Below are 17,304 nucleotides of genomic sequence, written 5' to 3'. Positions count from 1 at the left end.
AGTTCCTTCTACAACATTGCAGAAAGACTTGTCAGGAATGTAGCTACTGTACATGATTACTGGCAGTGGTGGTCACAAGAATGTACAGTCACAAGAAGACAGTGCTCCAGACAGCCACGTGACACTACTGGGAGGGAAGACCATCATTTTCAACGTGTGGCTCTAGTGTTGCATCTCCAGCAGTAATAAGAGCAGCAGTTGGCATGGCAGTGACACAACAAACTGTTACACATTGGTTACTTCAAAGACAGCTCTGCACCTGATGCCCTGTAGCATGCATTCCCCTTATCCCAAACCACCGCCACTTGCGACACCGGTAGAGTCAAGTGAGAGGTCCTTTTGGCAGGGTGGATGTCTGTTGTGTTTTCTGATGAGTGCCGGTGATGGCCGTGAGTTGGTTAGGAGGAGGCCAGTTGAGGGCCTGCAACCAACCAGTCTGTGTGTTAGACACAGTGGACCTATACCTGGAGTTATGGTCTGGGGTGTGATTTTGTATGACAGCATGTGCACTCTTGTGGTTATCCCACACACCCTGACTGCCATATTGTATGTCAGTCTGGTGATTTGACCTGTTGTGTTGCCATTCATGAACAGCATTTCAGTGGTCATTTTCCAATAGGATATTGCTTGCCCACATACTGCTGTTGTAACCCAACATGCTCCAAAAGTGTGAACATGTTGTCTTTGCCTGCTCAATCACCAGTTCTGTTTCCAGTCAAGCGTATATAGGGCGTCATCAGATGACTACTCCAGCATCTTCCACAAACAGCCTTAACCATTCTTGTATTGACTAACCAAGTGCAACAGATGTGGAACCCCATCACATAAACTGACATCTGACACTTGTACAATACAATGCATGCATGTTTGCCTGCATGCATTCAACATTCTGGTGGTTACACCAGTTATTAATGTCCCAGCATTTAATGTTTACATTGGCTTATCTTGCAGTTAACATTAAACTGTGATCTTGCAATGTTTATCATTTAACTATATTACCTAGACAAATGTGTTCCTGAAACTTCATTACTCAACATTAATTATTTTTGGTGGTTGTGATTTTTTTCTGTTTCTGTATTTGTGGATGGCAAAGAAGTTTATTCTGCAGTCCTTCCTAATGGCTGAGGAACATAATTTGTGCTTGGGCATTCAAACCAAGTTGATATGTAGAGACTTCAATAGAATTAACATTGGCTTGGTGTCACTGAGAGCTTATCAAAGTTAGGGATGGATTCCAAGATCTATCCAGGCATTCATAAATGACTTGTCACTGCTTCTTTCTCAAATGAATTGTGAAAGGATGAAATAGGTATCAGAATGTTACCGCTATTGACAACAGAATGTCAGCTGCTACTGGAATAGTCTGCTACAGTTGATATATCATGCTTTAGCAGTTGGGTGTACTTATGTTCATTGCTCACATGATTTTCCCGATGTACAACAGTCCAACCTTGCATGGGATGTTGTAGATGCCTCACCTCCCAGACCATCAAATTACCCCTGAGGAATCAATAAGATGTGCCATTTTCAGTGGAAGGTGAGAGATCACTATGAATTAAGCCTGATCTAATTTTTAGGAAAACTGCATATGTATGGCAGGAAAATCATGGATTTAAATCTTTCTCTTTACATGGGTTAGATAAAATTGGCACTAACACGATCACCCTGCATCCCGATCACTTTCTCTTGCACGGATGGAAGGGGTCGTATATCAACATGTCTTATCTCTGTTGTTGTCTTCCAAGGATCACCCTGTGGTGTGGATTATGTCATCTCTTGTGCTGTACCGCATGCCACAGAGAGTTTCTTCCATTTCAGCGGAAGATCGTAACCACACGGCCTCATATCAGGTGAATGCTCCATTATCTCCCACTCCCATATATGCAGGTGTTCCTGCTCAAGGATTGCCGTGTAGCATTCTACATTGTCATGAAGGACAATGGGATGCAGTCTGTCGGCAATCCACATACAGCAGGGAGGCAAGGAGCTCAATTGTCGTGTTGTCTATGGTGGGACATCCTGAATGGGACTAATCTTGAATAACATCCCTGCCATCCTTAAACACTTTCACCTATATTACCGTCATACAATATGGCAGTGCTGCATTACTACACACCTCACACAATTTTCTGAAAACATGGTTGTGTGCTCCAACCACATGCTGTTCAGTCTTGATCCATGCATGTTGTTCGTTTTTCCGAAACATACTGTCAGGGGGCCTGAATTGGCCTCCTGCACTTTCAGACGGTATATGCTACTACTTCAACTGACCTTCTGCTATCGGCAGCAGACACTGCACGTGCTATTGGATGTACATCCTTTATGTTATGGCAGTGTTGCCACTACTTTTTATCCAACCTTACTATTTTGTATCTATTGCGCATTGAAAATCTGTTGTGGTAAGTATCATTTGCTTCAAAAATTTGTTTTAGTTATATTAGCTTATCCCACAGCCTGTCCATTTTTGCATTTTTGTATGCACTGTGTTCCCTACACCTCTGGTCAGGAGGGTGACTGCAAATACTTGTTTGAAGATTTAAGTCCTAATGGATATCAACCTTCCTTTTGGAATCCCATAGTAAAGTGAATATTTTCATGGACAGAATTTAGATGCTTCAAAAGCTGACATAATTTATTCTTGCCCTGGAACCACACTATGAGGGTGTCATCAACATACCTTTACAGCTCTGGCACCTTTTCAGTCCTCCATAAACAGATAGGTCATCCCATCCTTGACTGTACTTCCTGTCTTCATACAGTGTGTTTAAATTAAAAAAAAAATTTAAAAACTGCATATCTGAACAAAACTATCATCTTTATTGAAATTGTTGCTAGTAAGAAGTAAGGAATCTGGATAAGAAACAATGGTGAAAAATGATATGGCACTGCAGCTGTCTAGAAAATCAGAACAGTTCAGTATAAATCATTTAATCTTCCCATTGAATTCTGCAGAGTTCATAATACGAACAGAGCAATTCCCCAAAAATAGTCTTCACATTGAGGCAAAGTGTGTAGATCTTAGTAAGCTGGAGAGCCAGTAAAACAACCATGACAGAGCTTCAGACAAATAATGGTCATTTTATGTCTATGATACCATTATTCTGGCATTCATTTAACACTTTAGGCACACAGTTGAAAAGAAACAGTGGCTGTTCATCTTGTGAATGACATAACAAATCGTCATAGTCATTTCAGCATGGACAAAGTTCTAGCTTCTATCTTTGCTTTGTTTATTCCTCAAAGACATTTCTACTCTGCCATATTCATCCACATATGTACATCTCAGTATGGTTCAAGTGTTTGGTCACATATTTTAATTCCCAGCCAGTTAGAAAGAGTGCATAATAGACCTCTTTGCATTCCAGAAAATATCTCTAAATACTGATTATCTATGGCCACATGATTCATTGTATGGTCCACTGCTTTCAGTATATCGACCTGAGTGCCGAAGCTTCAGTTGGCTGGCTCTCTTGATAGGTAGTTCATCCCCAACAGTTTGGATTAGTTGAAAAGAATTAAATACAGTTTCATAGAAACAGGTATGATGACCCAGTGTCACTATTTAGAAGAATTTATTGGACAAACAAGGGGAAGAAGTTTACTAAGGGCATATGATGAATGAGAACTTTAATTCTTACCAAAAAATATCGTTACAACACTATGAATCCAACTTTCCTTTTCAACAGCTTGGAGGTAATTACAGTGGAGATGGAAAGAAAGGATGGCAAACTTCTGGGATCAAATTGTCTTGTGTGAAGAAGAGAGAGAGCGCTTTATTTAATGTAGTCAATTAGCTCAAGAAAAGAATTAAAGGCACACTACAAGCAGTACTGTAAAATTGTTCGCCATGTCATCAACAAGACAAAGCCCATGCACTATGCACAAAAAATTCAAAGATCCAAGAGAATGTCGCTTATAGCAGATCACTGGTCAACCTTTCTTACAGTAACTATGTAACAAGTACTGAAACTGGATCCTGTGAATGATGCTCTGTAGAGAAAGCAGGATTTGATCACAGAAGAACCATTGTGCTAGAATTAAATCTGTTGGCATTTTCTGTGGCCTTGCCAAAAAAATATTATGGTATTACAATGATCAAGTTGTATTTCACTAACAAGAAACAAAAAGTCTCATTACTAAGTGTTATCACAGATAAAAGTATCAAATGTGGTGTCTTGTGCTAATCAGTACTTGATTCAATACTTGTTCTACGCCTCTGTAACTGTTTTATGTCAGAGAACTCTACAACAATTATTATGTTTGCTGACTACAAGCATACTGAGAAAGATCCCAAATATAGTTATAACAGACACAGCCAGAAGGTTAATGGAACTGCTTTACAGTTGGTTCACAACAAGCAGTGTATCTCTTAACCGTTCAAATGCTAATATTATATGGTTACAAACAAATTAAAATTTCTTAAATATGTCGGATAGAATAAGAAATAATAACAATCTACATAAAGACCTAAAATCACTTTGGTCCAAAAAGTTGTCCACTATTCAGGAACACACATTTTCAATAAGTCGCCACCAGCCACTAAAAATGTGGTTTCAGATAAAGGATAATTTAAACAGAGTTTGAAAGACTTTTTGGTAGCCAATTTCTTCTACTCTATAGATGAACATCTATACAGGAAACCAGTTTAAGTAAAAATGTCTGTTAGATTTCAGTTTTGACAGCACTTGGTCGCAACAGCCAAGATTAGGTATTTTGTGTGTGATAAATTTATTAAAAGTGCATAACTACATTTTATTCTGACAGTGTATTAGTTATGTAACTATTGGCAGTTACATTGTACTGTAACGTCTTCACACATCTTGACAATCTCATGGCAAATGATCAGAGAAGTGGGTATTATATTCAAAAGTTCTATATTTTTTATGTTATACTTTCTGAAATGTTTCACACCCATGAGAATCATCTCATTTTTGGGTGTATGGAATGAAAACTGAATCTAATTTAATCTAATCATACTTTGTATACATCCACACAGTACTGTCATATGATATTGTCTTTTCAGGTAAAGAAACAGATGTTAAAAACATATGCAGGAACCTAGAGATTATTATGCATATTGGCCATTATACTTACTCTGTAATGGTGTTTATAATTAATAATAAGAGTGAATTTAGTGTGAGCTGTACAACTCACATTAAAAATACCAAATGAAAGTAATTTTCACGTAGACTCTGCATCCCTTCTAGCATTCAGAATTAAGTTTCGTACTTCGGTGCAAAAGACTTTAATGGATTGGCTGCAGGCATCTGGCATGAATATAGAAGTACCAAAATATTCAAAACTATATTAAAATTGTATCTTATTAGCTATTCCGTTTTTAATATATTACAGCACTTATTTAAGGGATGTAAAATTCTGTCTATCAGTGCAGCTTTGGCTTTTCAGATATATCTGCAATTGGTAGTGTTCTGGTAAAGTACAAACTGACTCACACTAAAGTCATTGAAGGCTGTCCTTCATGATGGAAGTTAGTGAACATTATATCTGAGAATAAATGAATGGGACAATTAGATCATGAGTAACTGGGAAATAACTGAGAAACAAGTAGATGTGTTATTTTGATAGCTACCAATATAGACTCATTAACAATGTTTATGTAGTTAAGGGTGCAAAATTAATGTGAGAGAGCTTATTGTAAGATATGATTGTGTTTAAAACATTGCTTATATGTCATAATTTCAGTACCAGATTTAGTGTGCTAATTGATATAGTACTTTTACCATATTATTTCTTTTCTAGATTTGGTTTCCATAAAATTAATGCTTATTTTACGTATATTTACAGAGTACAAATGTACAGTATGGGCTTGTGGTATATCATGCAGCTGACTGTTTTCCACGGCCAAGCTGTATGTGCTATGGGCCATATTCCAGTGCTGTACGTGTTCTTAACACTATTGATAAGCTTGAGTAAGTATAAACTCCCATGTTTACCCTTTATTTCCATGGTTTTGTATGTTATATGGGAAGTTTAAAATTTTAACACTGTACAAGAATAATATGTGGTGAGACAAGATGAAGACCCTCTTTTTATCATTTCCGCATCTTTTAATACATTCTTTTCTAGAAAAGAAGGTAGACGTGTAAGTAGTGTCCGTGAAGATAATAAAAGAAAAACAAGTTGTTATGTTTCTCGTGCAGTTAATGAGAGTCATGGGCAAAAGACAGCTGGTTCTCTTGAACACACAGTTACAATGAAACCTACAAACAATATTTACAATTATGTGGAGTTTGGTTTATATGTCACAGGCATGAGACTCTGATAAGATGTATCAATATAATGATAAAGAATCTTTTGCTATCACAGGAGCTACAACAGGACACATCAGGCGGTCCTCTAGTACTGAGCAATGTTGCAGTGTCCAACATGTCTAGTGCATGCCAGAAATAATAGCAATCAAATGGGCTGTCAATAATTATACATTCATTCAGGATACTGCTACATGAAGAGATAACATCGTCAGGTAACTGTACAGCTCTGATGGGAGTTACAGGCATTGAATATGAAGTAACTCTGCATGTAATTAAGGTTAGATACAGTGAGGCATAACACATCAGTATCTGTGGCTCCACTTGGATGTAAAGGTCTGTCCAGGATTGGCAGCATTAGCACTGATTGGGAGTTACTCCAAATGAGAAGTTGAGGAGCAGTCGGCACAATTGGCCGGTGTAACTCCTGAAGGTTACTGACATTTTGGAGGCTGTGCACTAACATAAGTACTTTTGAGGTGAAAGTTACAGTGCATACTATTTCCAGGCACGTGACATGTGGAGGGAAACAGACACGAGCTAGCACTACTTCTTGTCATTGAGTGCATGCCAACAGATGCAAGAGTAGCACTTGCAGTGGCAGTGTCCGGAGTTCATGGAGATAACAATCCATGTTGTATTTGTTGTTATTGTGTTGGCTTGATATGCAGAACCAATATCATCGAGCTGGCTTGCAGACATCTATGCAGGAAGTGGTCAACACCTTAAGAATAGACTGCCCACAAGACACTTACATGCTGCATTTGCTTTCTGATCGGACTGTGGGTGCAATATTACATCCCGTGTTCCTCGTGGAGAAGTGGTGAAGCCATCTTCCTCATAGCCAAAGATCATGCATCCCCCTGTCTCGTGCAGGTAACAAGATGGCTGTGCCCACCACATGCTGAAAAGAGTAGTGTCAAAGGGTGTCCACATTAGAGTGGTGCTTCCCCTGGGCGAAGTAGATGTCTGATTGTGTCTGGGGAGCTATTGAGGGCTGTTGCTCAGATTGCAGAACTGGCACCCAAGGTTGAGAGGTGTCACCGTACAGATGACGCAGATGACCTGAGTTCAATGGCAGTGTAAGCGCGAGAATGGCGTGACTTTAAAAGAAACAAAATTAATGGCAGGTTGTAAAAGGATTGTTGATGTAGAGCAGCCAGGGAGGAATGCAGACGGGAAAAGGGCGGAGCACCGTCAGAATCAGTTGAATTCAAAGACGCCAAATGATCCCTTGCAGAGAAAAGGACAGCAGAAAGAGAGCAGAGTACCAGAGATGTGGTCCATTGAGTGCTCACTGCCATGGCGTATGTGCGAGGATGTAAAGGAAGAGGGCAAAGCGCTAGATAAAAATTGTCTGTTGAGCTCTCAATGCTAGAATGTGCATGAGAGCACAGAAGAGGAAGAGGGGGGTCTCAGATAAGGAATGAGGAATAGGGGCTCCTGTTGAGCTGAGGAGGCCAGTGGGGAAAAAAAAACAGGTGCACTGGAGTAGTCCATTGAGTGCAAGCTGCTGCAGGCCACCAGAACCCTGGAGATGATGGGGCCTCGGAGCTCTGAAGGCAGTTGTCTACTGAGCCCTGGAGGCCGGGTGACTGGAGGCTGGACAACCCTGAAGACCTCACACTGATGTAATTGATGACTGTTGAGGCAAAGCAGGGTTTACTGGGAAACCTACTACCTCTCTGTTGTATAGGGCTTGCACAGGCAAGCTGAACTGTGTGGACTCTAGCCATTTGTGGGAATATATACAGATCCTTACAAATACAAAAACAAATCTCGAAATGTTATCAGTAGTTGGTACAATGTCACCAACACCCACACAACTCAGGGAACTCAACAAAATAGTTCCCCCGGAATGGTTTTAAGAAAAACCAAACTTTGATGACTGTAACATTGTCAGAATGTCTTTGTTGTGATGAAAAGAGAAGAGAAATCTTTCAAGAGCTTTTCCTCTATGTACATCAACAACATTTTTTGGAAATATTGCTGGAACTGTAAAATATATCAAACAACTTCACGATTGTACACTTGTGGTGGAAACTGGTTACATCTAACCAGCTGACCACATTTCTGCACTGTAAGAATTTTGGTCAATATACCATAGAATGGCGTCCCCCAAGGGACTATTTTAAGCATCTAGTTCAACCAATGACTGAAATTCATTATTACTAGTGCTTACATTAGTGTAACCTGTGGGTTGTCTGTATGCTTCACCTGCCAGTGGTATACTGGAGGAGGAGTAGTAATGTCTGGCTACTTAAACCACACTGACATCCAATAAAACCCAGAATAAAGGCTTGGTGAATGATGATTGCTATCATTAATTGTTGTTGAATGCAAGTTGTCCTGTATAAGATACCTAATGTGGTCTGGCGTCTCATGTGTTATTGCTTACATTAACCCTTAAACCATCTGTAGTGGTACAAATCCCAGTACATAAGTGGCTGTGCATGTGACTAGTATTTTACTGCTTTGCATAAGGGTCTTTTCCTATTCGAGGCCAACACACTTTGTTGATTTGACATTGTTCAGGATTAACTTAAAGTATGTATGCGGCTCACTTGATACGATAGTCATGACTGAAACAATGGACTGATTGGTTTATGAACCATGTGTCACTCGATAAGTCGGTGCCATCCCCATTGGCACAGTAAACTGCTGAAGAGGTGTAGTTCTATGACATCACTAATTAAGGTTAAAGCATAAAATGGCAGTGGTGACTTAGTGATTTAGTTTCCTTTATTTTTTTTTTAAATTGAATTTGATAAGATTTCTGTGTAGTTTTTTCTGGGATAATAATCACCCATTGTTAGCTGCATACTGTTGACTGTAATCTTAAAGAATCAATAAACCACTGGGAAGGGAGATTTATTAAAAATGAATTCTTGTTTTTGAGGTTCATTTGGTATTTTGCATGGGGGGGGGGGGGGGGGGGGGAGGGGGGGAAGGAGGAAAGTAATTAGTGAATTTGTGTCGAAAGTGTTACGAGTTGCCAGAGGATGTGCAAGTAAAGAGAATATGAAAGTAGGTTGTGCATAAATAAAAAAGCTGTATTTAGTTTGAAAAGTACAAATATTAAAGACAGTGATCATAAATTAGTGTTTATGAACGTAGTGTACTTGGTTAGAGAGGAAAGTTACAGTAACAAAACAAGGAGTTTGGAGAGTCACTGCAATTCACAGTTCCCAGCTTTGAAATAAAGTAAAGGAAAATAAGTTTTATTAATATCGGTGAAAGATAGTCTTATAAATGACCATTAGTTATGGATTGGGTTTTGCAATATAGAAAGTCTTTAATTGAACATTGTATTTTCTTATTTTTTAATGAACCAGAACTATGTTTTGATGACAATCAATCAGTCATATCCTGGCTTTCACATGTGATCAAAGGTTCACATGACTGCCACACTTGTGAGACCCTACAGTAAAGTATATAAAACTTAAGGCATTTTGAACTGCCTCAGTGGAAAGATTTGTGGTGCCTGAAATATGCTCACTATTTTTATATACTTGAATTTAGCATATTTCGTGACAGTACTCACTTTTCCGTGAAATGTTTATAAGATGATATTTGACTTTTTTGTGTTGGCTTCAGTCGTCTAGTGAAAGTATGATTCCATAATGCTGTTTCGTCGGCTGCAGAAATGTCCTGGTTCAATGCATTTGCCTCATTTTTGGTGCTTCAAATACCATTTCTCCGAATGTGCTTCCTTCTTGATGTGTATGTAAAAAAAGTAGTAGAATAATTCCTTTTTGCTGGTCACTTGCAAATTATCATAACGGGGACCTGAACATTGTTCCACCGTCACACTCCGAGAGTTCACTGCCGACTGACTACTGTCAAATACGACTCCAGCATTAGAGACATTTCACACAAAACACAAGCTTCCACTTGTAACCAGTCTCTTTGATGTTCTTCGTCACATCTACTAATATTAAGCAATATGCTGTCACTCTCGAACATATAAGAAATTAGCATAAAATAAGGCAAATTACAATTCACAAAAAATATTCTGACAAAAATATAAGAAAACATTTACAACCTCTCTCATTAGATTTGGTATCAACAAATCCGGTAGAAAATAACACATCTCCCAGATCCATTACATGCCGACAGATTCAGTCTACAACAATTTTATTTTTGGTACCACCTGAACTATGAGTGTACTGTTTTTATTGTTCAGACTGAACTTCATATGGAAAAATGCCGGATACAGTACACAGTGCTGTCAGGAGAATTACAGCAGGGGCTTACACTACAAATTCTATCCCTAGCCTCTGTGTTGAAGTTAGTGAACCACCACTTCCTCTTCGGGACATTTCTTGACCATACAACATGCCTTTAAAGTTAAGTCAGCCAAAGAGTCTTCAGCATCCACTGTCATTGCTTACCTGCCAGCATGGCAACCATTGTTGAACCACACTTGAACCACAAAGCCTCTAGGGATCCAGATGAGGCAGCTTGTAGCAGATACTGATTTTCTCCTACAATGTTGGAGCAAGCAGCCACCTTGTCCGATAAAATGACCAAGGATAAACTTGAAAGTACTGTATATGTATACACAAAGTTGAATACTGCAGATTTTATGTATCTGTATGCATTCATTTGCATTTTAAACAAGCACTGTAATGACAAAATTGTTTACAGAGCTTACTCCAAGCAAGATGACTTTGTTATCTGTTCCATTGTTTCCTTAGACAATGTCATAAGAATTTGCCTACCAGCAGAATTCGATGTTGAGTCGGATGCAGTCCTGATGACTCTCAAGCAGATGAGATGTACCCGAATGAAGGCTTTCCTCACCCGATACAACTCACAGTGCCCTGAAAATCATGCAGAGAAGTACCAAGCAAATAATTTTGTCCATAATACTCTGTGTTCCTTATAGAAATAGGGTAAAGAGGAGTCATTCTGTTTAGTACTGGACCACATTGGAATTTGGATTTACAAGACTGCATATGCAGTAGACAACCTCGCTTGTGATAAGAATTCAGTAACATGAAGTGACCCCCCCCCCCCCTCCCAACCCTGCCCCCACCTCCCACAGTCAGTTATGTCTTTTCTTTTGTTTAAGTACCGGTCGATAGCCACACGCACAAGGCAAAAGTTTTAGTCCTTTTATAGAGCTAATATTCCTTTCATGAAGTACTATTTTACGTGAAGACCATCTTAATTTTATTTAATTATGAGGTAATGTGCTTGAATGTGCATGGTGGCGTGGAACTAATCATTCACATTTTTAATTTTTAATTAGAAATAATTTTAGAATGATACCTATTATTTGTTTATAGCTCACTTGTCCATCATAATTGTTAATGTGAGACAGGATATAGAGTTCAGCAGTGTTGGGATTGATGGGTATCAGTTCTACCCTGCTGCTCATCTGGAAGGGACAGCCCTCACACCCTCCCAGACATTGACATTATTGGACATAATCAAAAACTGTTAATATACAAGAGCCAATCAATAAGTAATGCAACCATTTTTATTTCTGACCAATTTCAGTTGAAAAAATATGCTATTTGTTGGGGAAACACAGAATATTCTTGCTTCAGTCCCTGTAGTTTCATAAAGTTACGATCAGTAGCAGCGCTATGTGTAGCCTTCAGAACGACGTTTGTAAGGGAGGTACGTTCCAAGCAGAGAGATGTCATTGACTTTAATTTGGTGGAAAACCAGAGCTTGGTAGATATTCATAGGCACTTGCAGAATGTCTACGGAGACCTGTCAGCGAACAAAAGCTTGACAAGTCATTGGGCGAGGTGTATGTCATCATTGCAAAAAAAAATTGCACAAACCAGTCTGATCTCCCACATGCTGGTTGGCCGGACACAGCTGTGAAATTGAAGAAACGACTTCAGTGTGTTCATCGCCACAAAAATGTAAACAAACTCTTCCTTCTCCAAGACAATGCAGGGCCTTACACAAGTCTGCACACCCAAGAGGACTGTTCTTCCTCATCCACCCTACAGTCCGGATCTCACACCTTCTGACTTCCATCTGTTTGTCTTTATGAAGGATGCACTCTGTGGCAAGCTATACAGGGTGATGGGGAGGTTATTGATGCAGCAAGACATTGGCTATGATGTCAACCAGTAGAGAGACACCATGCAGGTGTACAGCCCCCCTCAGTAAGGTGGCATAAGGCAATAAAATTAAATGCAGATTGTATAGAATAGAGTGGGGAATAATATGGGTGGGTAGGAATACTGAATAAAACCAACCTGCTTCCAGAAAAAGAAGTTTTGCACTATTATTGACTGCCCCTTGTATTTGCATGGTATACTACCATAGTCATAGTATTTGTAAGGGAAGATTTTTTTGCAGTTCAGAAAGTGGATACATTCATTTTTGTAAAATTTTACTCTACTTAAAACCATCACATTGTTGTAATCATCCATAGATTATATTGTCTGCCTGAGGGCACCATCCAGTCCCTCACAGTCTTTCACAGGATTGTGAAGATGAAGGGATGAAAAAGAAAATAAAATCTCCACTAAAATGATTCCCATAGTACAGTCGGACACAAATATATTGAGAACAGATATGGTGGATTGAGTGATTATGTTCTCAGTGAAAATGCCAGTCTCAATGGGGAGAGTGCTGAGAGTGTGTGAACTCACCCTCTCTCTGTACTCACTCTGTGTGCACACAATAGCTTAGTTAAGAGTCAGACCAATTTTTAAAGTTCAGTGGCTGCATATAAAAGGTGGCCACACATCCTCACATTGCTTCATTACTGTGCTGGTAAGTTCCAGATAACTGACTAAACTGCAGGCAGGATTTATATAGTGAAATAAAATGCTCTGAACAAAGAGTACTGTCTAGTAAATAAAAATTAGTATTTATAAAAGTAAACGAAATAAATAAAAATCTTGGTTAAGTACTGTGAGTGCAACAGTCTTAACAGTGAGCTTGACCAAGACTGCACTGAGTCCTGAACACCACACAGCTGTTCAGAATTGAAGTCCACCAAATTGACTGTGGAAAACTTTTCTAAGTGCATGAATTCGTACAGAAATTTTACAAGTTCATAGACTTCTCATGCAAAAAATTTCAAACACTTGGCTTGACAAACTTCTTCAACCTACTGCCCATGGTCATTATGACTTAAATAGCCTTCATTAGTCATTGTGAAACTTAAAAAAAATTCATTTACAGACAAATGTTTGAAATAACTAGCACTCACTTGCTGATACCTGTGGCATGTTGAAATATACCAGTTGGATGCCTTTTGACAGGCAAATCTTGCATAATATCTCTCAGGGGCTGCATTACCTTTTCGACAAATAAAAAATGGAGAATTAATTTTAGCTATAAACAGTTCATGCCGTAGAAAGCTAATTTTGGCCACTTCAACATGATGAGGCACAAACAACTCATGAATTAAATACCCTAGCAAAAGGTAAAGTTGATGAAATGAGAGTACCATCTGATGTACAATATTTATGGTAGTGAGGACTACCACACCTCTCTCCCGGTCGTTATGATGGTTTTCTGTGACCGGAGCCACTACTATTAGGTTGAGTAGCTCCTCAATTGGCATCATGAGGCTGATTGCTCCCTGAAAAATGGCAACAGCACATGGCGGCCTGGATGGTCACCCATCCATGTGCCGGCCATGCCCGACAGCGCCTAACTTTAGTGATCTCCTGGGAACCGGTGTACCAACTGCGGCAAGGCCATTGCCTGTAATGTAACTGGATTGACGAAAAAATGTACTCATCAAGCAGTTGCAGGAGAATGAAAATATAAAGGTATTTAAATTTTCAAGCCTTCAGAGATGGTGGCTCCTTCTTCTGATAGAAGTGTCGAAGGAGAAGGAAGAGGTGTGAAGGCAAGGACTGGTGAGTTTTAGGAAATGGGGAGAGTTTGGAAAAGTTACCCAGAACCCTGGATCAGAGGAGACTAACTGAATGGAATGAGAAAGAAAGAAAAAAAGAAAGACTCTTTCCTTCTTATCCTGTCTGGTAAGTCTCCCCCGACCTGGGGTTCTGGGTGACTTTTCCGAATCTCCTCATTTCCTAAACCTCACCAGTCCTTTTCCTTTAACACTTCTCCTTCCCCTTCAACCTTTCTGCCAGAAGAAGGAGCCACTATCTCCGAAACCTTGCAGATTTAAACACCTTTATATATGTGTTCTCCTGCCGCTGGTTGGTAAGTAGGCTTTTTATCTATCCAGTTATATTATATTTTCAAAAATTGATTGTTTACTTTCGATATTGCTGTTCAAGTGCTGTCAGTGGACACTTTGTTTCGATCACTTAAGGCATTTTGAAGTTATTAATTTTTAAAATGTACCTCTACGTCATCTCTAACTAAGCCACTATTCCATCTATAGAGTGGTCCTTTAAACATGCTTTCTCATCACAGTTTTAGGGTTTCCTATCTCAATCTGTAAAAACAGACTCCTTATACAATCACTTTGCTGTCTGACTCTATGTCCTTCTGTTAACATTCATTTTTGTCAGGAATGGGTAGAGGTATCAAATTGAAATTAATGTCAAATACTAAGATCTATGTTTTATTGTTGGTGTATAAAAAATTGAACGTATAAGTCAATGCAATCAAAAGTATGGCCATTTATGTCACATATTTTGATACTCGCAAACTCACTTGGCAAGACCCATAGGTGAGCTATGTGTATACATACTATAATTAAGTTTGTATGGAATCCTCAGAGTGTGAGTCTACTTGCACTTTTCTGGGTTTTTTTTCCCCATGCGGTGCCTTTGCATGTTACATAGCTTTATTAGTAATTACAGTGTTACATAGCTTTATTAGTAATGTAAAACAATTTGCAACCTTTGAATTACTGCTGTATTAAATCCCTCCTGCCATGCAGCATCTTGCAACAGTCACTCGCACAGGGAAAATCAGTCGAAATAACCTTCAGTGTACGTGCTGCCCTTCTGACAGTGGTGGATTACTTCATGGTGGGTAAGTTTTGCCAATAGGAGAGGCACGGATTTGCTGCCGGATCACATTATGCAAATTCCACAATATTTCCTCAGAGCAGCTGTCTGACATCTTCAGGTGGTTCAACCTTGCTGGTGGCTGGGTACGACTGACCTCAGTCACCAGTGACCACCAACAAGGTTGAACCACGTGAAGATGTTGGACAGTTGCTCCGAGGAGATATTGTGGAATTTGCACAACGCGATCCGGTGGCAAACCCATGAAGACTATTTACAACATATCCACTGGAAAAGTTTGAAGAGTCAAACAAGGTTACAATCTATGCATTAAAATGTTTTGTAATCAAGGATAACAATTCTGTAAGTAGAACAGTAGTAAATAATGACACATTCTTGGTAATGACATATAATTTAAAAAACAGCAAATCTGAGCTTCTGATAAAATGTACTGAATTCCAGCTGTGGCGGAGACATTTCTCTACAAGAGGTCTCAAGAACAATACTAAATGCTTGGCCACGTAATATATAGGAGATCCAGTCTTACTTGCTGCTGTGGGCCATAGGGGTACATTCTTCATGTAGATCCTAGGAAGCCCATATAATCTCAGCAAAGACATCCTCCACTGAGGGTGTGCGGTAGCATGTATCTCTGTCACCCATGTGGTATTTTTCCACTATGATTTGGAATAAACTCATAGGCAGTTGGCTTGCTTTACTGGTATATAAAGTGGATGGGAACACTTCAGTGCCAGTATTTCTACCTGGGCAATTGACAGTCCAAATATTAACAGCATACAAAATTTGATTACCACTGAAGTTCCACAATTTTATGGATTGATCATGCAAAGTATATTATTGTCAATCCACTGAACTGTACATCCAGACTTTCGGCCAAGAATGAAGGTAAATTTTTCTAGTCCATACATACATACACTAGTCCATACATACAGCTTTTATCTTCCCTAGTACAGGATTGGAGCAGTTTCTACTTTTCCTCCATCTTTGCATCTTCCCTGTATGTTTTACTGTTTGTTGATATGTATTTTTCTCATGCAACTGATAGACATGATTTTTAAATTTCTAATATGTTAGGATACAATGCCTGTGGTCTCATTTTTAGTGTATGTCAGCTCTTCTTTAGTTTCCCTTACTGACTTCCAACATCTGTTTCAACTAGCAGTAGCCTCTGTGTTTTACTTGTGTACTTTGCATTTTTGTGTACTTTATGATATGTTTCAAGACTTGGCATCTGAATAGTCATACATATGTTCTAATGCTAATTACAGATCTGTCGGAGGCAGGGGTGAATCAAATGGAAATGTGGCTGAAGGCTTGGCATCTGCACTCCAGTGTTTTGAAGACATGCAGCAACGCAGAGAAGCGAGTGTGCTTCCTTTGCTTCAGAGACATTGCATACTACTATGTAATTCACCTCCATATTTAATGGCAGTTACAGAGTCACCTGCTTTTGTTGGACATAATGTTGAGCAGCTTGCTTCAGTTCTCAGCAAGGTAACTGTTCTGTATGATTTCATTTTGGCATTTACACCAGTTGAGACAAATTAATGTTATAACTGAGTTCTGTCTCTAAAAATGATTAACTCCAAACTGAAACTGCAATTTAGAGATGTAAAACCTAGCTTTTGGACCTAAAGGTTCATTTACTGAACAGTAGAGATTGAAATGTATGGGAAAATACATGTAACTAGGTAACCAGGATATTGTGTCAAGGGAAACGCACTGGGACAAGACTGTGTGAACACATGTAATACGAAAAAGATGATATTTGGAAACTTAATAAGTTAAAACTACCAGAGACAGTAGTCAGCAAAATATGAGCAGCCAGAGCCTGTGGTCGTGTGTGTGTGTGTGTGTGTGTGTGTGTGTGTGTGTTGGTCTATTTTTGGCGGAGGCCTATTAAAAAAATATGAGGAGGATAGACTGAAAACAGAAACCTTGAAACAGACCAATAATGAAGTAGAAAATTTTGCAGCAACAGTAATGGATGGCAGAGAAGTTTATACTGTAAGTCTTTAGTCCAAAGGGGTAATAGGATGCTGTAGAGTAAGTTTCCACTTAGAATGTTCTCAGCTATGGCTGTTGGAGATAGGATC

General features: G+C 39.1%; 1 protein-coding gene across 4 annotated transcripts in view; it reads left to right on the top strand.

Moving 5' to 3' along the window:
- LOC126095224 (mediator of RNA polymerase II transcription subunit 25) overlaps positions 1-17,304 on the top strand; it is a 165,562-nt gene that overhangs the window by 12,752 nt on the left and 135,506 nt on the right. For all 4 annotated transcript variants that reach the window (XM_049909965.1, XM_049909967.1, XM_049909964.1 and 1 more), the window contains exons 4-5: positions 5,806-5,930; positions 16,477-16,702. In XM_049909965.1, coding sequence (XP_049765922.1) covers positions 5,806-5,930; positions 16,477-16,702 — 351 coding nt within the window. The remainder of the gene's footprint in view (positions 1-5,805; positions 5,931-16,476; positions 16,703-17,304) is intronic.

Source organism: Schistocerca cancellata, chromosome 8 (assembly GCF_023864275.1).
Source record: "Schistocerca cancellata isolate TAMUIC-IGC-003103 chromosome 8, iqSchCanc2.1, whole genome shotgun sequence".
Classification (NCBI taxonomy): Eukaryota; Metazoa; Arthropoda; class Insecta; order Orthoptera; family Acrididae; genus Schistocerca; species Schistocerca cancellata.
This window is presented reverse-complemented; position numbering and strand designations above follow the sequence as displayed.